Source organism: Neofelis nebulosa, chromosome 7, assembly GCF_028018385.1.
Source record: "Neofelis nebulosa isolate mNeoNeb1 chromosome 7, mNeoNeb1.pri, whole genome shotgun sequence".
Lineage (NCBI taxonomy): Eukaryota > Metazoa > Chordata > Mammalia > Carnivora > Felidae > Neofelis > Neofelis nebulosa.
In genome coordinates, this window is record NC_080788.1 from 45106587 (window position 1) to 45128903 (window position 22317).

The 22317-nt window shown below is 42.5% G+C and overlaps 1 protein-coding gene across 3 annotated transcripts in view; it reads left to right on the forward strand.

Moving 5' to 3' along the window:
* ANXA2 (annexin A2) overlaps positions 1 to 22317 on the forward strand; it is a 44133-nt gene that overhangs the window by 16957 nt on the left and 4859 nt on the right. For all 3 annotated transcript variants that reach the window (XM_058737534.1, XM_058737532.1, XM_058737533.1), the window contains 5 exons: positions 11764 to 11858; positions 15066 to 15179; positions 18266 to 18356; positions 19305 to 19384; positions 21211 to 21270. In XM_058737534.1, coding sequence (XP_058593517.1) covers positions 11764 to 11858; positions 15066 to 15179; positions 18266 to 18356; positions 19305 to 19384; positions 21211 to 21270 — 440 coding nt within the window. The remainder of the gene's footprint in view (positions 1 to 11763; positions 11859 to 15065; positions 15180 to 18265; positions 18357 to 19304; positions 19385 to 21210; positions 21271 to 22317) is intronic.

A 22317-nucleotide genomic window follows, 5' to 3' on the forward strand; every position in this document is an offset into this window, starting at 1 on the left:
GGCCCTTTCTGCGTTAGTAGGAAAATACTGTAGTTTCTAAACAGAAACGTCTGGAGGGCTAAGAATTGGATTCCTGCATTCCAGTTTGGTCAGAAGCAGCTGGCATCACTAATATGGTTGCCACCATTTATTGAGCGCTCATTATGGGAAGGCATTGCACCAAGCACTTTAGGAATGTTCTTCTTAGGTGAACTTCAAATTGATCCTGACATAGTGTTGTATCCTCTCGGATTTATGGGTGACACAATTTAGGGTTAACATGTTTCAGGTCTCTTGGCCTTGGTTCAGACTGGGGTTTGAACAGCTTTGTTCAGCCCCAGGCCTGTGTTCTTAAACACCCTGATCTCGTGCCACCCACCTGCAAGGATTGGACTTTTTTTCTTTGCCATAAGTTATTTTCAGACGTGAAGAACATTTTGTAGTTGGGATTCTATCGATATCGGATACCTGTCATATTTGTGGTCCAGGTTCAGATCCCCTGTCTTCTTCTCTTCCGGATTTAATGCCTAGTGATTCCACTTAGGACCACTTAATTGTTTACTTTTGGTACCTGGTAATTTTACCGAGTAACTGAATTTTCTTGTGTTAGTTCTCTTGGCCCCTTAAAATAATTTGTGGATTGTCAGTATGTTTGGGAACCTTAAATCCAGGAAACTATTGAGAAGAAAGGAAGTGATATTCATGTAGAGCTCAGTGTACCAAAGATGTTAATATCAGCATTAGTTATGGTGGTGAAAACCCCGGGTCTCTTCTAGTTGGAGAATGACTTAGTAAGTTGTGGTGACTCCTTCTGTGTTACATAGAATATCTGTAGAATGTCACAGAAATGTGAAAAATGAGATTTATGAGCAATTTTTACAGAGATACAGTTCACATACATACAATTCACCTATATTAAATGTGCAATTCAGTTTCTTAGTGTATTCACCGAGTTTTGCAACCATCACCAACATTTTAGAATGCTCATTTTAATTTTTTTTTAATGTTTACTTATTTTTTTTTTTTTTTTTTTTTTTTTTTAAATTTTTTTTTCAACGTTTTTTTTATTTTTTTATTTTTGGGACAGAGAGAGACAGAGCATGAACGGGGGAGGGTCAGAGAGAGAGGGAGACACAGAATCGGAAACAGGCTCCAGGCTCCGAGCCATCAGCCCAGAGCCTGACGCGGGGCTCGAACTCACGGACCGCGAGATCGTGACCTGGCTGAAGTCGGACGCTTAACCGACTGCGCCACCCAGGCGCCCCAATGTTTACTTATTTTTGAGAGAGCGTGCCCCCGTGAGCGGGGGAGGGGCAAAGAAAGAGGGAGACACAGAATCCGAAGCAGCTCCAAGCTCCGAGCTGTCAGCACAGAACCTGACGCGGGGCTCAAACTCACCAACCGTGAGATCATGATCTGAGCCGAAGTCAAACGCTCAGCGAACTGAGCCACCCAGGAGTCCCTGGAATGCCCATATTAACATACATTCACCTTAAAGGTGTCAGTTGTATAATTGATTCTTTTCCTCTATTGCACTTTCAGCACATTCTGTATTCTCCAAATTTGCTATGGTGGCACACATCATCTTCATAAATGGAAGGCAATACATTTAATTACAGACAAATGAAGTCACTAGTTGGGAAAGTAACATCCCTTTGTTCCTTTCTCCTTCCTCTTGATATTTGTAGATAACTAACACTACTTTTAAAAAGTGAGCTAATTAATAGTTGCGCTTCCCATTTAAAATACCTTCTACCTTAAGTGTAATTAAGAAGCTCGTGCCACACCTTAACCCCACTCCCACCTCAAACCCTTTATCGGGAGGTCACCATGCTCCATAATTGCTGTTTCCTTGACATCAATGGAAACAAAGGGTAAGCCTCAAATGCTGACCTAAACAAAGGGCAAAGGACCATGACGAGATGACTCTCTGGGCCTCCCCTCCTAGATCAGGTCACCTCAGTGTATGTGCACACATGTGCAAGTGTGTGCCACGTACCGAGCTCACTGGGCGTGTTCTGCTCCATCTGACTGACCATAGACTTCCCTTTAGTGCAGGTACTCTCAGGAAGGAGAGCTGGGAGCGAGTCACCTGTGGGGAGGCTTCTGCAGCTGCTGTTGAACAAAGGATGGCAGAGGTGCCTGGGTGGCTCAGTTGGTTAAGCTTCCCACTTTAGCTCAGGTCGTGATCTCGCGGTTCATGGATTCAAGCTCTGCATCACTCTCTCTGCTGTCAGTGTGGAGCTGGCTTCAGATCCTGTTTCCCTCTCTCTGTCCCTTTCCTTCTTGTGCGCTCTCTCTCTCTCTCTCTCTCTCTCTCAAAAATAAACATTAAAAAAAAAAGATGGTAAACGGGAACAGGCCTGAAGTTGGAGGAATTTGAGGGAGGGGCAGGACTGGGTGAGAACAGTGGGCTGCTACTACTGTCTGGACTAGTCGTGAGGACCAGAAGCAGTTATTAGCCTTCCTTCCCCTCAGTCATATCCTCTCACCTGGCCTGTTATGGCATCTGTCCTCTTAATGGGTCACCTTGCCTCATCCATTGCAGATTCTCTTTCTAGCTGCTTCTCCAGGCTGTTCAGAGCCTTTACTCTGATGGGAGTGTGCAGTCCCCATCTAGTGGGAGTGTTAGCCCACTTCTATCCCCAAGCAGCTCCCACTCACCTCTCAGCATGAGCCCGTACACAGCTTCTTCTCCAAGTTTTCTCTGAGGAGGAGGCAGAATCAATTATTCCTTGGTCTTTGTCTTAGATACTTCATGTAAGTCATTTACAGCTCTTGTCATACTGTGTTGTAGCTATTTATGTATGGATTTGTCTCTCCGACCAGAATGTGAGTTCCTTGAAGGCAAGGACTTTATTTCATTAAACTTATTTAATCTGATTTAACATGGCCCCTGAGACTGTGTGAGAAGGTAAATATTTAACCTATATTTAAAGTGTAGTCAAATGTGCACAGATCCCAGACCACACACAGGTGAGTGCAGAGCAGGGAGTGAGATGAGGCAGCAGAGGACAATTCCAGAATCTGGACAGTATCCAGGAAGGATAACAGTTCCCTAGTGAGCTTTGATCTGTTTTCACAAAATGAATTTAGCTCACGCTTGTGAGTCTGCCTTGTTTTTAGTTTGAAGGGATCTTAGTATCTCTTGAGTATGTCACCTAAACCAAATGCATGATTGTTTTGTGTATACTCTGGCTTGAGGTAGACTATGCAATTACTTACCTTAATTTATGTCTAGTTAGAAATCGAATAAGGCTGTGCAAAAGTAGTAATATTGGTTAATTAACAAGAGGTTTCTGAGACTTAAATCTGTAGGAGTCTCTTGGTCTAGATTGGCCCTGGGTTAAATATATACTATAGAGTGTACAACACAGCTGTGAATGGTTTACCATATGGGTCCAAATAACTAGAAAGGAAAGTCAGCTAAATTAGAAAAGGACGAATCCAGACTCCATAAAATAGATTGTAATTAGAAGCAGCACAACCCCAGAGTTAGTGTAAGTGCCAAGAGACGGCTACAGCTTCGGTCTCTCTCTCTCTCTAGAAGGGGAGGGAAATGAGTTGCCCTGTTATTATTGCCAGTTTTGATTTTAGCAGTATTTGTGTTCTCCGGAAGGGATGCAAAAGCGGGTGATTTTTCCCCCTTCTCCTAAGCACAAGTATAGAGAAGCATAACTGCAGCAAGTTTTTGCACTTAGTTTTCTCTTATATTTTTGAAAAGGAACCATGTTTTCCAGCATGGCCCAAAGTCCTAACATTCCATGCCAGTGGAAAGCAGGCCGGGACGTGTATTTTTGGTTCACCTGCACACCTGGAGGGATATTCGTCCAGCTGAGACAGCAGTTAGGAATATAGTCTCTCGAAGATGCCAGGAGGCAGACTGGCTGTGAAAGGTGGCTTCTCTCTTAAGAGGGGAGTGGGAGGTGAGGGCCCAAACCTACAAGAACCCTTAAGCCTGAGGGAGTGTACTCGTGAGGAACCCTTAAGCCTGAGGAGTGTACTCGTGAGGAAGGTCTTTGTGACCCATGCAGCCCAGGGCCTCCCCACCCTCCTGTGAGGAAACAGGAGGAAGGGAACCTTCCCTTCACTGAGGACTTTTCCCTTTGTGATCAAGTTTACTTTCGGCTGAGTTCTCATCTTACAGCAGCACTGGGAACAAAGAGGCGCCAGTGCTGAGTCATGGCCACCTTTACTCTGAGCACAGATTTTGTGATTTTCTTCAAAATGATCTTTGTCTACATGGGTATATAGATGCCAAACCTGAGCCAAGAAGTCTGCAAAACATGGGTGCTGGAGTCCCTGGTGCCTGTCTAACCGTAGGCATTAGCTTTGATTGCCTGCCTCTCAGCTCTTTTCTTTTTTTGTAAAAATTTACTTTTTTCCCCTGAGGAAATCCAAATATCAGTTCTACATAGGGACAATGGAAGGAACCAGATTTTTTTTTGGTGTTAGCAATGCTAAGACAGTAAATAGTGACTTCTTCACTGTCAGTCGAGTTAAGGGTGGGTATGCTGGTTCCTCGTGCATCTGTTCAGATTTTAAAATTTTCTCTCCTGAGGCTAATAGAATAGCAGGATACAAGATGATGCTCGCACTTGACAGGTCGTCCTTCATTTACATTTTGATTTGGCTTGAATTTGGAATGGTGGCCTACTTTGTGTTTTCCTGCTGGTCCTGTAGAGTATTTCAGAAATGTAACTATGCATGGAAGGCAGACGGGGTTCTAGATTGTTGAAGTGTATGCACACTGGGAGTACCAATGGATGGCACGGACATACTTTCTAAGGGACTCCTCAGAGGTGAGACCAGAGCAGAATGGAAATAGAAGAAAATTGATTTGGGGGCCAAACCTTCTTCTTAGGTGCTTAGCTAAACCACACTTTGCTTGAGTCAGAACCATTCCCTGTCGGTGCCAGTGTTGGGAGAGGCGCCGGGGTTCCCCATCCACCTTCCACCCTGTACTTGTTTTCTTTCTCCTCTCTCAGGCAGCTGCCACAGGTTATCATGAAAACTAATCTAATGAGTGCTAACGGCAAAAGTGTTCCCTGTCCTCTCTTTGCCCTTATTGTCATTGACTCAAAACCGAATGCAGACAAGAGCCAGGCCTGTGACAGAAGCTGAGTGGAGAAGGTAGTAGACATGTTCCCAGGCTTTAACTCAGCCTGTCCTTTCTTTTTGCATCCCAGTAAATGTTCTCATGATCTGTTTTACAGAGCAAGAAACCGAGGCCAGGGAGATAACTAACATGCCCCAGATAGTACAGTTCTGAGCCCCACATAATTTCCAAAGCATATGTCACTGCCACTGATCTAGATGTCTCCCTTTTTTGTCTTTGTTGTCCACTTGAATGTCCAGTTCCTGGCGGGACCCTCTGGACACCGAGTGCTCACGTTTGCTGAGTGTGATCCCACGGGGTGCCTCCGAGAGCAGGAATTCTGGGCCAGGCAACACTGTGGCTGATGGTGGGAAGGATACTTTTGGGCAACTGTGTGTGTGTGTGTGTGTGTGTGTGTGTGTGTGTGTACGTACATGTGTGTGTGCTTCTCTGTCCCTGAAGTCACTTTCAGGAAACAGATGACTTGGCATATTAGCCCTGTTGGGAAGGGGCTGCCCTTCTCTCCCCAAGTTAGTAATGGCTATCTGGAAGAGAGAGTCTTTTAGCTCTTTCTTTTAAAAAAACCTCAGTTGGGATATCTCTTCAGTGGCCATGCACTGTTAGTGAGTGGCAAATCATTGTCTACAGGTTATTAAATGTGTGTACATTTGTATGTACTAAATAGTAAGTCCAGTGCTATAGACATATAGACACAATACTGTCCCATATCCTTTTTAGGAGCTAGATGGAGGAGTGTGATATGAAGAAGTATTGAAGTGTAATTTCAAAAAGGTACCAACATGACTCATATAGCTTTGGGATGAACACGTGCCAAATATTTATTTAACTCAAAGGAGATAAGACTAGTTCAAAGAGACGTTTGAAAGACTGGGTAAACGTTTATAGGCATTGAGAAAAGAGTGTAGGGATAAGGATTGCTGGGCTGGTTACAAGACCTTTAATGTCCTATAGGGCACTGAAGCCCTAACCTTTGGACCATAATCTCCCAAGTTAACGTGTAACCCCATGGAGCCTGTGCCCTACAGTAGTAACTAGCAGGTTGAGTGTGAGCATGCCATGGAGAAGCGCCTTGGAAGGCCCTGTTAGCCACACTGGGAGGACGTGCTCTCTTCCTCTGATCTTACTAAATTTTGGATAATTTTCTATACCAGGAGGCAGGATAGCCCGATGCAGTGAGCCTGGGTCTTTAATCCTGGTTTGAATTCCAACTCTGCAGGTGACTTGCTTGTGTGACCTTGGGCATGTCCTTGCCTTGTATGAGCATTTGTTTCCACATCGGTAAGATGTGCAGTAACACCCACCTCTTAGGGATGTGGTGAAAAGTACATGGTAGAATTGTGCGAAGTACTTAGGAACATGCTTGGCACATGGTAGGTATTCAGTGAGTGGCTGATATTATTATGATAAAAAAAAAATATGTCCACACCCATGGATCTGTGGCCCTCTCCTTTCTCTGTGGCCTGCCGCTGACCTTCATGTTGCAAAGGTGATTTCTTCTGAGGTTTGATACCCGTACCTCCAGTAATCTAAGCTGAGGCATGGTTTTTCCCACATCTAGATAAGGAGGGGATCTGGGCAGTTTAATTTTCTAACCAATCAGCCATGCCCTGAGGGACTCCTGAGCCTTCATCAAACAAAATGAAATCCATTTTCTTTGTGCAGTCAATGTGTCTTGGCAGATGTGAGTCAGCATCCTGTTCAGAATGGCCTCTTGGTTCCTTGCCATGGACAATAAAGACGCATTTTCCATGGAATGCCAGATGTGGAGCTGAGTTGGGGTTTCTACCCGCAGAGAGGAGGGAACTCCAGGAGGCTGATTTTATGGTTTTGGAGTTGGCCATTATTTTAGACAGCAAGTGTTCTTTATGTCTAAAAAAAATATGGCAGATGGTTCCAGCTTGAACTCTGCCGTCAGCGGCGCCTCCCTGTGGCATCATGTGGTGCCGCAGTTTGTGCAGCGAGCTTCAGGTGTTCTTTCTTACCTGGCTTATTTGGACAAAGGTAAGCGTTTCTTTCCCTGAAATTGTCGTTGACCCTATACCTCACAGAAGCAGTTGGTGGAAGTAACTTACAAGTCTTCTTCGTAAGCAACATGCTGACTGCTTCGTTGACTGGCATTTTGAACAGTGACTGACCTTTCGGATGCCCCAGCTAAGGAGCAGTGGAAACATGTTTGTAGTTAGTTAGCTGATGAGATTAGCCGACCATTTTCATGAACGGCATCGGTGCTTATGAAATTTACTGTAGTGTTTCCCATCAGGAGCCAAATAAATTTGTGTCTTAGTTCCTTAGCCAATCTTGAAACTTTCAACTTCTATTAGTTTTGAAAAGAAATTAAAAAAAAATCAGCCTGGGGCGCCTGGGTGGCGCAGTCGGTTAAGCGTCCGACTTCAGCCAGGTCACGATCTCGCGGTCCGTGAGTTCGAGCCCCGCGTCAGGCTCTGGGCTGATGGCTCAGAGCCTGGAGCCTGTTTCCGATTCTGTGTCTCCCTCTCTCTCTGCCCCTCCCCCGTTCATGCTCTGTCTCTCTCTGTCCCAAAAATAAATAAAAAACGTTGAAAAAAAAAAAATTAAAAAAAAAAAAAATCAGCCTGGAACACAGAATGTACTGTGTTCTCAGCCACATTCTGTAGGCTCCCCCGCCCACATCACTGTTTCCCATTGTGAGCCTTTGGCTTCCATTACTTTGGCCTTCCACATGAAACACAAGAGGAATGGGACGGAAAAGAAACATTATTCAAGTTTGTTGTTGTTGTTTTTTCTTTATGCTATTGCCCTGCCCACACAGTTTCTATTAGAACCTGGGTCCTTCTGCCCAGCAAACAGTTCCTTACGTACTGGAACCTAAGAGGTCTGAAGGTGCAAATCTAGGGGGGCAGAGCCTCATCTTCCAAGCATTTGCACTTACGTTAAATATATTAAATTCAAAGCTTTCCTAGTGTACTGGCACTTGCTATGCACTGTTGACGATGATTGTCCTGACATAGGTAGCTGAGTGCTCAGTCCTCATCCTTCAGCCATGTCCTGGGCAGAAATGGTGAGTAACCGTATGACCCTTGCAGCTTCAACCTACACTGAATTATTTTCCACAGGAATAAACTGCCTCACCAATTATGAGAGCAAGTTGAAAGGAAGCAGCAGCGTTCTGAAGATAAGATGGTTAAATCCCACTGACAGAAATGTGTATTCTGGTGTTAGGACACTGGATATGCCTTAAGTGGCTTTGACTAGGCAATTGATCCTGGACTCCATGATTTTTTTTTCCTCTTTCCAGTTCAATTTGAACCTTGCAGACAAAGGTATGGGAGAAATGGCTTATGTGGGTGAGGTTCTAGGAAGGGAGAGGGGGCTTTCACTTGCAGAAATAGCTTCTATTTCTTTGTAGTTGCTTCCATTAGCATTTGTGTAATGGATCAGATTGTTCACTTGTAAGGGGTCCCAGCATGTTGGATGCTCAGCAGGCTGTTTGCTTGATAAATCATTTCAGTAAAATACATTTAGATTCTTTCAGACTATCATAGCTGCTGCCACCTACATGAGATCCAGGTCAACCACTCAGGCTCTTTACGGGGATTTCCAATAATTGGATTGAGTTCGGATTCTGTTGGCTGGGTGCTTAGCTATTGTGAACAGAAAGGCAAAAGGTTGTTTCATTGACTAAGAGCGTGGGACTACACTGCAGTTTGTGCAGTGAACTCGTCAGGTGTTATTTCTTACCTGGGTTATTTGGACAAAGGTAAGCATTTCTTTCCCTGAAATTGTCGTGGATCCTGTACCTCACAAAAGCAATCGGTACAGTGACTTAAGAGTCTTCTTCGTAAGCAGATTACTAAAGATCTTTCCATTCCTCACACTTACCCGTCTCTTGGTGCTTCTCGAATAAAAATTCACCAGGGAGCTGGTGGAAATGCTGCTTCCTTGGTCTAAAGTCCTAGAGAGTCTTAATCAGTAGATCTCAGGTGTGGCCCAAGGGGCTCTGTGTTTAATAAGTCCTTCGTGTGATTCTAATTCACGTGGGCTTAGGACCACAAACATAAACTTGGCATTTGTTTCCAAGGGAGAAGAATTTTTTTTCTTTAATTTTTTTTAAATGTCTATTTATTTTTGAGAGAGACAGAGACAGAATGTGAGTGGCTTAGGGGCAGAGAGAGAGGGAGACACAGAATCCAAAGCAGGCTCCAGGCTCTGAGCTGTCAGCACAGAGCCCGACTCGATGCTCGAACTCACGAGCTGTGAGATCATGACCTGAGCCGAACTCGGACGCTCAACCGACTGAGCCACCCAGGCGCCCCAAGGGAGAAGAATTTTTATGGGTCAGTGTTGTTGCATGCATTCAGGTCAGCGGCCCTAAAATTGTTTTCAGGAAATACTAGAATTGAGGTTTGAGGGTATGATTGATTTTGTTGTTTTCTAGCATTTTCAGATTTGGGTAAGAAAGTTGAATGTAAAGCAAAAACACATTTGTAAACAATGGTTTTCCTAACATGAAGTTAGAGCCATAGAATATTTAAGGAGAGTGAGAGAGAGAACACAGGTGTGGGTAGGCTCGCAAGATTGTATCTGTTAGTATTTCCTGGAAGCAGAACTGGGGTCATTTTTCAAGTGCCTTTCTTGTGCAGATGTAGAAACTGAGACCCAAAGAAGGCATATGTTTACGCCTGTAATAGTTGGAATGTCTTTGAGCTTCAGCTTCTTCATCTACAAACTAGAAAGAGGAATACCTATCCTCACTGGGTAGTTGTGAAGAATGATAGTTTGTGTTAGGATATTTTGGAAACTGACGAGAATTATATGGATGAAGTTTGTAATTATTATGCATATTGTGTTTCATTCTAATTAAGGTATTTAGAACCATGCTAGGGACCTTTTGATGGGAGGTCACTAGTCGATTCTAGATCAATGACTGCATGTCACTACTCTGTATGTAAAAGAACCCTTTTTATGATATTACAGTGAACTTTGAAGGTACATGTAATCAAAAGAAAGAAAACTTTACAGTAGCCGTAATCCTACCACCTACAGGAGCGCTATTAAAACTTTGGTATAAAGGTTTCTAGATCTTTTCTTGTAGGTACACATGCATTTTACAAAAATTGGGTTACACTGTATATATTGCTTTGCCATCTGTGTTTTCTCTCTCTCTCTTTTTTTTTTTTTTTTTACTTAACAGTTTATTATGGACGTTTTCCACATCAATTAATATTTTATGACATCATTTTGAAGGATGGTAGTATCCCATTGTATGGACAGAAGAACACTTATGTAATAGATCTCTTATTGGACATAGGGCTTTTTTTTTCCCCCTTAATTTTTGATACTCTCTCTAATGCTGAAATAAGCGTCTTTAAAACTGCATCTCATATATAGCAGTTGCGTTAATCTGTTGACATTGGTACTTTCAAAATCGGAACTAAAGTTATAGATGCTGCACTTAAGATAAGTGACCAACATACTGGTATGAACTCACTCTGAAATGAGTATATAAATACAAAAATAAATGTTACTTATTTTTATACCCAGAAAATCTAACCTAATGCATTTTGATCTAATATGCTTGAGAGTTGAGGACTCCTTCTCTATCAGTTGGCTTATTGCCTCTGCCTCAAAGCATTATAGTTCTAACATTTCTGTTGTTTTGGGGCTCCTCTGATTTCCTTTAGGCAAAGCTGTTTGCGGTTTGCATGTGACCTTTTGGGCTTTGCTGTTCTCTCCCTCACCCAAGAATTACCTATCCAGTTATGGCAAAAAGACTCTTGCTTTTACTGAACAAAGTTCAGAATCAGTCAGGAGGGAGGCCTTTCACTTTCTGAATTCTTAAAATCGTGCTTTCTTAAGTTAAATGGCATTTTAGGAGTATTTCTGTTATAAAATTGGAAACTTTCAGATACAAGAAGGCATTCTTATCTTTGTAAATACACATGTTCCAATTAAAATAGGTACTAAAATATTTTGGTGGCACTTCATAACTCCCAATTTAGATTTAATTTAGATTAAACCACTTACTCTTTTTAATAAAGTTATAAAATTGATTATTAAAATTGCTACTGAAGATTAAAAGCAGTGGAACATTTATTTTCCTTAAAAAACAATTTAGTCTTCAATAAGTATGATTGCATTAATCAATTATGCTATTAAAATACAACTGCCATATTAAATCTGACTCATTTGTCATGACAGTTTCTATAATTATAGAAATTATACCTAGCTGCTTATATAGCTGTAATCCTGCAATAAATATAAATAATTGTCTCAATTAATTCAGTTCACAGTTACTGTCTATTAAATCCCCAGTTAAATGGCAATTTGGGGACCTTCATTTAAAATCCTCCTAAATCTTTGTTGTTCCATTTGACTGCCAAAGCCCCACAAACACACCTCCCACGGTTGATTCCAGAAACCAATTTATGAATAAAGTAGTTTATTTTTAAATGCAGATATTGAAAAGGTCCATTTAGACTTGAGGTTTGAGGCTGTCAGGATAAAAATTTGGTAAACACATTGGGTGGAGGATACTGACAAAAAGAACAAACCTTGATGTCTTGGCATTACAGTTTGGAAAACAGTATTTGGAAAACAGTTTGAAAAAACTGCTTGAAACCTTCAATATAAGCCCAGAAGACTAGAGCACATGGGTTATTAACTACTCACAACTTGTATCTCCGTAGGTGTGGATGAGGTCACCATCGTCAACATTTTGACCAACCGCAGCAATGAACAGAGACAGGATATTGCCTTCGCCTACCAGAGAAGGACCAAAAAGGTACAAGCAATTTCAGGGATGGAGGGTATTCCTTGTTCCATTTCATTTCCTCAGCCATTGCTTTTTCTTTTAATGGATTCTGGCTAATCCCAGCAAGAGCCAGGTTTTCCTTGGATATCCGAGGTTTTCCTCTTACATCCTTGTAAGTCATCACTCACACACTTCATGGCCCCCTGGAGTGCTTGGAGCTCAACCATAAAGACTATATGCCCTCCTCCAACCAGAGAGTATGGAGGGAGCACTGCTGGGAACAGAAAGTTAGGAGGGACTAGGGATTATCAACAACATGTCTCATTTCTAGAATGTTTGCTTTGTGCCAGGCCTGTAGTTCTTTATATGTAGCAACTCATTTCATCTTTATGACTTCTGCTAGCTCTTGATAAGATGTTTCTAATCTGAGGACCCTAGACTTCCCTTAGGATTGATCCTGGTAGGTTCTCCTCATTCTTAAAAAATATATATATACTTGAATTCTTGGGCTTAGTTAGTAGTTCATTTGGTCTACTAGGCTATCTTCAACATGCCATGTTCCCACTATTTAAAGAGCCTTTGTGAGCTTTTTCCTTGCTTGTGCTCTAGTGGTTAAGGAACAACCCAGCATTTGTTCATCCTTTATTTTGTTGCAGTGTTAGGAAATTTTATTTTTAAGGACGGGATGTTTTATTTTTAACTTCTTGCTATTAAAAGCTTTTGATTTATTCTTGGACAGTGCAGTAAGCGTGGCTTCCTGCAGTTCCTGTTTGACTTAACGGCTTTCACTCGTAGCCACAGTGGAGGTGAGCTGGAAGGCTTCTGGAAAAGACATTTCTTTTCTTGGGGTTGACATGACCACCAGGGTTCTGAGAGTTGCAGGTCAAGGCCTTCTATAGCTCCAACCCCCACCTACTCAAACAATTGGAAGAATCTGGCTTCTGTTATCTCATGTGCATTAAAATGCTTTTTTCCAACTAGACTTGCAGTCTTTTGTAGTGAGCCATGAGGGGAGTGCTTTATTTCTCCAATTTTCTAAAAGGATCTGGGAGCTGGTAGGACTGAGTTCCAGGTGGAGCAGAAGTCTCACCTGTTTGGACACTATGCCTGTAATTGCTTCCTCATCTGTCACTTACAGAGTGGGGTGTTAGAACACACTCGGATGTGTACACATAAGTGTATATGGAAACAGAGATGCCTGGGTCTTGATTTCAAGTAGATAGATGAACAAAGCCCTCATATACTATGTTGGAAGGAACATGTTACCAGAATTATGGTAGGGTTCATTGATCACACAGGCTTTGTGTGTGGTGGGGACAGTTCACTATCCTACTGATTCGTGATGTCTCTCAGTCTTGGGCTAAGGAAAATTGTCATTGTGTGCAGAAAGATACATAAATTACTTGAGATAATTTCCGAAGGAGATTTTGGAAGTAGAACCTTAGTGTTTTGAATGAGTTGTCTGCATAGTCAAGGAGAAAGCCCTGTATTGTAGAGTATGTTAGTGATATCGGCTGAGGCTGCCTAGGTCATGAGCTTTGAAGACCATGGGCAGGGGCGCCTGGGTGGCTCAGTCGGTTAAGCGTCCGACTTCAGCTCAGGTCACGATCTTGCGGTCCGCGAGTTCGAGCCCCGCGTCGGGCTCTGGGCTGATGGCTCGGAGCCTGGAGCCTGCTTCCGATTCTGTGTCTCCCTCTCTCTCTGCCCCTCCCCCGTTCATGCTGTGTCTCTCTCTGTCTCAAAAATAAATAAACGTTAAAAAAAATAATAATAAATTAAAAAAAAAAAAAAAAAAGGAAGACCATGGGCAGAGCTAATAGAAGTGGAGAGGAGCTGGGGGAGAATCTCGGTCTTCTGTTTTGTTTTTTCAAGTTCAAGCAGATGCCAGATTTCTCCATATAAGGAATGGTAATGTTTTATTTATCAAACTTTTCTGGGGTATCTGTTACATACAAAGCTCTGTGCTAGACCTTGTGAGAAGCAGGAAGTTGAATGCCAATAGGAGTTTATAATAGAAGTGGAAGAAGTCAGTAGCTACCCAAATGCTATTTGAGTTTGAACAGACAATGGGTCGAGGAGTGTCAAGGGTAGGCTAAGTTTGGAATTCCCTAACCTCAAATTTCCAAATTGGAAAATTGGTGCTATAATTGGCAGGTGTTGCTTTTCAAGTCCCTTTCTAGGTGCTGTGTGTTACTAGAACACCAGGAATCAGAGGAGAGTAGGTTTGGAAGGGGTGGGCCAGGTGATTGCTGAGATCCATCTCAGCTCTCACCACCTATGAATGGTTTGCAAAGATTCTGCCAGAAGCAGACTGTACATCATCTCCTGGCACCATTATAGATGCTGTGAGGTGCTGCTGGCAAGCAGGGGAGAAAGAAAGAAGAGAGAACAGGGAAAAAGTGAAAAGAAAGGAAAATAATTACAGTGGGAGAGCTCAGGCATCACTCAATGCTCATGATGTGTAGGAAGTTTAATCGTCAAGGAAGCAGCTATAAAAGACACATTGAATTGGTATATTTGTCTGCATACATTGGTGCTGACACAGACCTCTGACTTAAAATCTACATTAATTATGACAGTGAAAACCTTAAGATGTAATACAGAGCGGGAAGGCAAGGGGGTGAGAAAGGGGGACTTCAGTCTCCCATCGGCTCTGTCAACTCGGCCCCAGTTTGGTATGGACAAATAGATGTTTTGTCAGTCCTGGATGAAGTGTTTTGCGTAGGAAAACTTCATGATCCAACTTCCACCCATGGTGGGGCCTCTGGTTCCTCTGGAGACTTTTAGCAGCCACCTCTAGTGCAGCTGCATAAACATCTTTTACAGGGGGCTCCCTAGTCTAACCACCTCCTTCTTAGCAGAGGCCTTGAGCTTGGAAAGTGCCCTGTATTCTATGAGTGGTTATCACTTGCGAGGGTGTTATAAAGTGTCCTCACACCCCTAGCTTTCTGAGAAATTGCATACTGCCCTGGTTTCCTTTTAATGACTGGGAGAAGATGGCTCAGCTTGGATGTGAAGGGATTTTGTCAGAGCAGTCTGATCTTTTTGTTTCTGACATCTGGGTCCACTGAGGGGAATGCAGTTGAAGGACAGTTTGGTCTGAGATCCCAGAGTGGCTAAGGAATCACAACCTGCCTTACAAACACATCCCACTTACTTTTGTTTCATTCACCAGTTTTAAAGGGAACATTGGTTACCAACCTGTTTTTTTCCACGTTCTTGCCCGTTTTTCTGAAGGAACTTACATCAGCACTGAAGTCAGCCTTGTCCGGCCACCTGGAGACCGTGATTTTGGGCCTCTTGAAAACACCTGCTCAGTATGATGCTTCTGAGCTGAAAGCCTCCATGAAGGTAAACATGTGTGAGATGTACTCTCTGTCAAATCTGCCATTAATATTTGTAAATTACAGCTTTCTAAGTATAATTAGGTGATTTTCAGTTTTGTTGAATTCTCATTTGGAACCATTTTTTTTTTAATGAACTGGAGCTATAAGTCTCAGGATTTGTACCAAAAATATTTCAATTACTTTTTTTAAGACTGTAAAGAAATTTCATGATGCTGAGAAGTCAGTTACCAGCTGCTACTGCTCGGCACCTGGGCAATTGGAATTACCATTTGGAAAAAGTACTTCCTTGATTGCACTTCCTTCTTAAAAAAAGATTTGTTGTGATACTGAGGCAAAAGTAAAACTCATAGCTTTTGTTAAGTGAAGCTTGCAAATTCTGCCTATGCGGTCTTGAGTGTTTCTTCTTCTGACCTTCTCCTGTCAGTCCCACTGTTTGATTCAAATTCAGGAAAAAATCAGAACATCATAGTGTATATAAAGGGTGGTTTCAGATTGTGAATGGTACCTGTGTTTTGTTCAAAGTATTGTAGCACAGATTATCTCTTGTTTGCTTTTTGCTTTTGCAAAGTTAATTTAGAATTTTCAGTTACATTAGATAGTAAAAATTCCAGGTTAGAAACTCCCTGAATTTTGTGCATACCTAAAACATCCAGTATTATATAAATGTGATAGATGCATAAACATAAAGGCATTTTACAGCAAAATATAACCCCTTTTATATGTAGTGTGTGCCTGTAACACTTTGAATAATCTGATACTGCCCTCTGCTGATAAAACTGGGTAAAGCCTCCAGAGTACAGGGGAATGCTATAGCTCTCATTTTTAGTATATGTGCTGCCGAAGCGAGCACTATAGCTCTCATTTTTTATTCTAAGTCCGAGTGCGTTTTCTATGATGCCTGTTCCTGAATTATGAAGGACCAAGCTGTAAGCCTGTCACCAGAGCTGATGTCACGGTTCATGTCATCTCTCTCCCCAGAGAGCACCTCGAGAGTGAGGCGGCTTCTCACACCGGGCACTTCCATTGCCCAGGACTTGATAGCTCAGGGCTGCTGAAAGATTTGTTAGGAAATCTTTTTCTTCCTTCAGTTCTCCAGCCTAGTCCAACCTGTACTCAGTTTATTTGAGCTGACTTGCTCTGAGTTTCCTAAGTAGGCTATATTGCAGAGAAGGTAGAATTACAAATGATAAAATGTCAACAACATTTAATGACCCTGCTTCATAAAAAGAGCACTCCTGAAAACCAAATCGTGGGTTTATTGGAGTCATGGAAGTCAGCCTGTCCTAGGTTTCTTCTGACCATCATCACTTCAGATCAGTTTTATCTTATTTTCGTCAAAAATCTATTTAGTTGTAATTCGTGCAATCTTACTAGTATCGATGACTAGGTATTAGTGACTTGAAATAGACCTGTTCGAGCTGTCAGTCACCATTGTAATCTCTGTAATTGGGCCCAATGAAAGGTGCTTTGACCACTAAATCTTTGACCTGGTGCCAGCTCTTCCATTAGCTATTACAGTTGAGTACCCTTCTGAAATACATAAAGCTCGAAGTGACATTAACTGAACTATGCTTTAAAAAAATCTGTTTTGACTTCTGGCAATACCAGTGGCAATATTAGCCATATGTTATGGTAGAAGTTGCCCTTGTGATAGGAATTGTAGACAATCTGTGGAAAGCTTGGGCCAAGTTTTGGAAATTGCCAAGGTCACCTTTGAATAGAGATAAAAACACTATTAGAATTCTCAGATATTAACACTGGCGTATCAGCGATGGAAGAAAACATCTTATGTTGATATACCTGTCTTATATTTCAACAGTGTCAGGATATGGCATTTCTTCCAATACATGAATTATTTCTAGTCTATATTTTTATCATCTCGAGATTGAAAGCCTACCCCCTAAAATATTTGAAGACACTCAGTAGTCATCCTATAACATTTGTGTAGAATGTTGCGTAGACCTTTTGCTAAGATGGAAAGAAAGTTTGGCTTTGCTAGAACCTCTACACGTCATGATTAAAAACTCAGAAGAAGAGGCATTTGCTTGTAGATTAGATTATGAATAAAATTCAAAATTAACCATTAACCTGAGGTTTAGCTTATATTATATGAACCACTTTTCAGGGGCATATAAACTCTAATAAGTTTAATTAATAGCTGACACACTTTTCATGTGGATAAGTAAGTTTCGTATTGTATTAACACCTTATAATTGATTTACATTTTAAACAGTTGTAATTCTACTTAGTTCAAAGTGATATTTCCATATTCGGAAAGACAAGTATTAGAGAATCCTGATTATTAAATCTTGACTTTGATCATGAAGCCAGCTTTGAAATACATGTTTCATTGAGTCCTTTCAAGCTATCTGGCACGTTCAAAAGTGTATATATTAAATTTGAATACATCACCCATCAAATTCTTATTCCTTAATAAAGTGTTGGTGTCTAGGTTTATTTGGCACTTCATTATTTCCTTTTGCTTCCCTAAAATGCCTGAAGAGTGCATAGTAATCAAGCGAAAGTGGAAGTACAAGAATGAAATTTTTAACATTAACCCAATTTTACATTTCAAAGAGGTGAAGCTAAAAATTTTATCTTATCTGTACCTTTCCCTGGTAAAAAGACTTACTCCCTTCCAGTGGTGCTGGCTGCAGAGGACAACAAACTCTCTCTCTCTTCCTTTATTTTAAATTACTGAGCAGAATTGTTTAATAAAGAAAAATTTCCCATCTATTAAAATAATTTGAAAAATAAAGAAAAATAGGAAGAAGAAAAAGTTACTCATTTTGTAAACCCATCACCAAAAGGCAACCCCTTTTAACATTTTGGTGTATCCCATTACTGTCTCTTCCCATTTGATATACATACATATATATGTATTTTTAACATTCGCACATAGAAAATAGACATAGGAAATAACATTATGTTGTGCTGAGGAATATAGTACAGATCCCCTAGGTAGGAATGTAGAAAGGAGCATGCTAACTGACCCAATCCATGTTTGCGATTTACCTGATTGAGATCAGAGAAGTAGGCTAATGGCCTGGAGAACTTCCCCTGCTGATGTCTGTGCTGCCTGGTTCACAGGGGCTGGGGACTGATGAGGACTCCCTGATTGAGATCATCTGCTCAAGGACCAACCAAGAGCTTCAGGAAATTAACAGAGTCTACAAGGAAAGTGAGTAGCTCCCGCTCTGTGATGCAGCTTGTCAGACCAATTTCTGTAACCCCGTCATGGCTACCTGGGCTAGTGCTGGGGATAGGATGCCCAGATTACGTATGCAGAAATGCCATCTGGACCGTCCAGGGGTTTGCCCTTGTCCGGGTCCCTCTTTTCTACCTTCTTGTGGCCTGGGTTTTGGCTATTACATTCTGCTAGAACTTCTATAAAAGGATAGGCAGGAGGGAAAGGCGAGAAAACAATTTTTTTTCCTTAAGGGTCTGGTGAAGGAAGTAGAAAGCAGTGTACGTGGATTTAATGTATTGAGTGCTTTCCAGTCTCTGCTTAAGAAGTTCCCAACTCTGGATTGTGGATAATTATTGCAAGAGGCATGTGGATCTGTGTGCACCAAGCACTACAGGAGGCTGTGGCTAGAATAAATGATGCAGCTTACATGTGTATCTGTTACTAGGTTTCAATGTAGAAGCTATTTGAATAATAAAATACAGATTCATTTAAGTGTAATATTTAATTCCTACAAGTTTTTGCCATTGTGCAGTTTCTCATTCAGTGGATAACAAAGCACAGGTGTGTGTGTGTGTGTGTGTGTGTGTGTGTGTGTAGCCCTCCAATTTTTTTCCTTTTCAAAGTGATTATTCCTAGTCAAGGAGTTTGGGAACCAGTATTTTAGCTACAAAAGAGGTCACTGATCAAAGGTGAGCTTGAGAATGCCTGATTGGATCCAGCCCTGCCTATCTCCTGTCACTGATAATAACATTTAGCTCTGATTTTGTGAGTCTAAAAATCATCTTAGACCATCTGCCCTCATTTGGGTGGATACATCCATGCTGCCACAACTGTTTCTGCTTCTCAGAGGCTTAATGGGGCAGGGGGCAGTTGGGGTGGGTGGGTGGCTGGCTGGCTGCACAGGCAGGAAGCATAAAACCAGACATGTTGTTTTCAAAGTGTACAAGACTGATCTGGAGAAAGACATCATTTCTGACACATCCGGTGACTTCCGCAAGCTGATGGTTGCCCTTGCAAAGGTTGGTTTCCGGTTTATTTCTTTGTCCTTGTTTCCTCCCAAGGCAAGTCACATACCGCATTTTGTACCTGGGAGCGAATTAAGTCAATCCTCTGTGCCTGCATCAGAAATGCCAGCTTCATTTCTGACAGTGGGTTTGCACTGTCACTGCAGAGATGTCATTTTTGTATAATAGGATTTCTTATCCTGAGAAACTGCATGGTCAAGTGGACTTTGGGGCCAGAGGAGGAATAGGCAGCTCTCAAGTCCTGGCCTGGATTATGTGGCAGCCTTCGCCACATGACTTGGGGAAGGTCACTTTGCCTCTATCTATAGCCACATAGGACCCGATGGGAAGTGACCCTCTTGTTTTTTCTTTCGTTCTCTCTGCTCTCACGTCTTACGTCTTACGAGAGGATTTGCCCAGGTAGTCCTTTGCCTGGAGAGGGGGTCTTTGTTAATGTTAACGCAGACATGTGGATGAAAGGCATTTCCCTCTGAGTCCTGACCAGTGTGCAATTTAAAGCCTCTGTGCCGGAGGAGGGAAGAGAAATGATTTTCTCCAGGAACCTTAATGACAGATGATTGTTTGGCATGCTGCATCCTGCCCACTCACATCTCCATTATTGTAACAACTCCATACAGCCCTCCCTGGCGACTCCTCGCCCTGTGTACCACCAACCACCCATCTGTTGAAGGCTGTCTTCACTATTTCACTCCCTTGATCACACGCATTTCTGCTACATCAAATCCAGATTCTCCGCTGCCTTTAAAAGTTCCCTGTATCCAGGGGCACCTGGGTGGCTCAGTCGGTTAAGCGTTAGACCTCAGCTCAGGTCGTGATCTCACGGTTTGTGAGTTTGAGCCCCGCATCGGGTTCCCTGCTGTCAGCAAAGAGCCCGCTTCCGATCCTCTGTCTCCACTGTCTCTCTGCCCCATCCCTGCTTGCACTCACTCTCTTTTAAATATAAACATTAAAAACAGTAAATAAAAAGGTCCCTATATCCTGCCCTTCCCTAATTTAATCCTCCTAGGATTCCCCCCTGCCTCCCTTCCCCTGTAGCTGCATGGCACCTCACTGACCTGTGGGCGCGCTCAGCCTCTTCCTGTGCTGTTCCTCCCACGGGGAGTGCCTTTCTCCCCATCCCCTTTACTAGCCTCATTTGACACATCCTTCGGTGTTCACCTCAGCCCTACCCCATTGTCCACAGACTTTGCTGACTATGCTGTCAGATTTCTCCCTTCTTTTGCATTTCATGTCTTCTTAAGCCGTGGATTACTGTGTTGTTTTATCTTTGTTCCACGCTATTTTTCCATCAGGATTGTAAGCTCACTGAAGGAGGGAACTAAATATCGGTAGCTTTTTTTTTTTTTTTTTTGGAGGTAGAGGGAATTCTGTAAAGTGCCTATCCCAGGAGAGGGGGGGTTGATGATGGTGAGGCCCACCCCTCCCCCCACTTCACTACCTCAGTTATACCAATCCTTAGTCTTGTCTAGACTTCAAAATGAAGAAAAAATTTTTTTTAATATTTGTTTGTTTGTCTGTTTTTGAGAAAGAGAGAGCACAAGCGGGTGAGGGGCAGAGAGAGAGAGAGGGAGACACAGAATCCAAAGCAGGCTCCAGGCTCTGAGCTGTCAGCACAGATCCTGATGTGGGGCTTGAACCCACGAACTGTGAGATCATGACCTGAGCCACCCAGGCATCCCAAGTGAAGAAAAACTTTAAGTGTGTGTTTGCTCAGTAAATTAAATAACGGCTTACAAGAGTTGGGGGAGAAGATACCATTTTCAACTTTAAAATATACAAAGGAACGTATTTGATGTTCTTAATTTTGTTTTCTTCCGTAGGGTAGAAGAGCAGAGGATGGCTCCGTCATTGATTATGAACTGATTGACCAGGATGCTCGGGTAAGCGAGCTTCTCGGTTTGAGTTTCTGTTTTCCAGCAAATCTCTAGGTAGTCTACTTAGTAATTATCGATCCTGTGTAACAGTTTACCTTCAAACCTAGTGGTAGCCCTAAGTTACATCTCTCAGTTTCTTTGGGACGGGAACTGGGGAGGGGCTCAGCTGGGTGGTTCTGGCTCAGGACTTCTCATGAGGGTGGGGCCAAAATGTGGGCCAGGGCTGCATCATCTGAGGGCCTGACAGCATCAGGAGGATCTCCTTTCAAGGTCACCCATCTATAGGACTGTTGAAAGGAGGCCTTACTATTTCTCCACGCGGGCCTCTCTAAGGGCTTGCTCGAGTATCCTCACAACCTGGCAGCTGGTTTTCCCCAAAGTGAGTGATCCAAGAGAGAAAGCAAGGAGGAAGCCAAATGCTTATTATCACCTAATGTCAGGAGTCACACAGTGTCACTTCTGTCATACCCTTCGTTAGAAGTGGGTCACTATGTGTAGCCTATAGTTAGTGCAAAGGGAAGTAGGCACCACTTTTGGAAGGGAGGAAAGTCAAATTTGTGGGCTTCATTTTCACTCTCTGGGAACAGTAGTTATCATAAGATATTCCCTCTTGATGCTGGTATGAATTGTAGGATCAATACCTGAGTCACATATGCTTGTTCAGGCTTTGCTTGTGTGAAAGTACCAGATTCTGCAGTGTGCTAAGGCTGTGTGCACTGGTGTGCACTTGCTACATAAACAACATAGCAGAGTGGAAGAAAATGGTGGAGGCACAGCCAGGGATAGGAAGGCTTATTGTCCTTTGTGGTGAGGGAGAAGGGGAGGGCGGCAGAGACCCTTCTTGTCTGGTTGAATAGCACTTTCGATGGTTCCAGTCGCGAATCACCGAGAACTGTTTGTTAAGCTGGTTCAGATCACTGTGAACTGCATGCCTTTTCCAGAGGGTCAACAGCTAATCTCAAAGCATTTTATAAGAGCTGCAGAGAAAATTAATTCATTTTAGTTTTAAAATTCAGTGTGTTTCTCACAGCACTTTTAGCAGGAGGCAGAGAA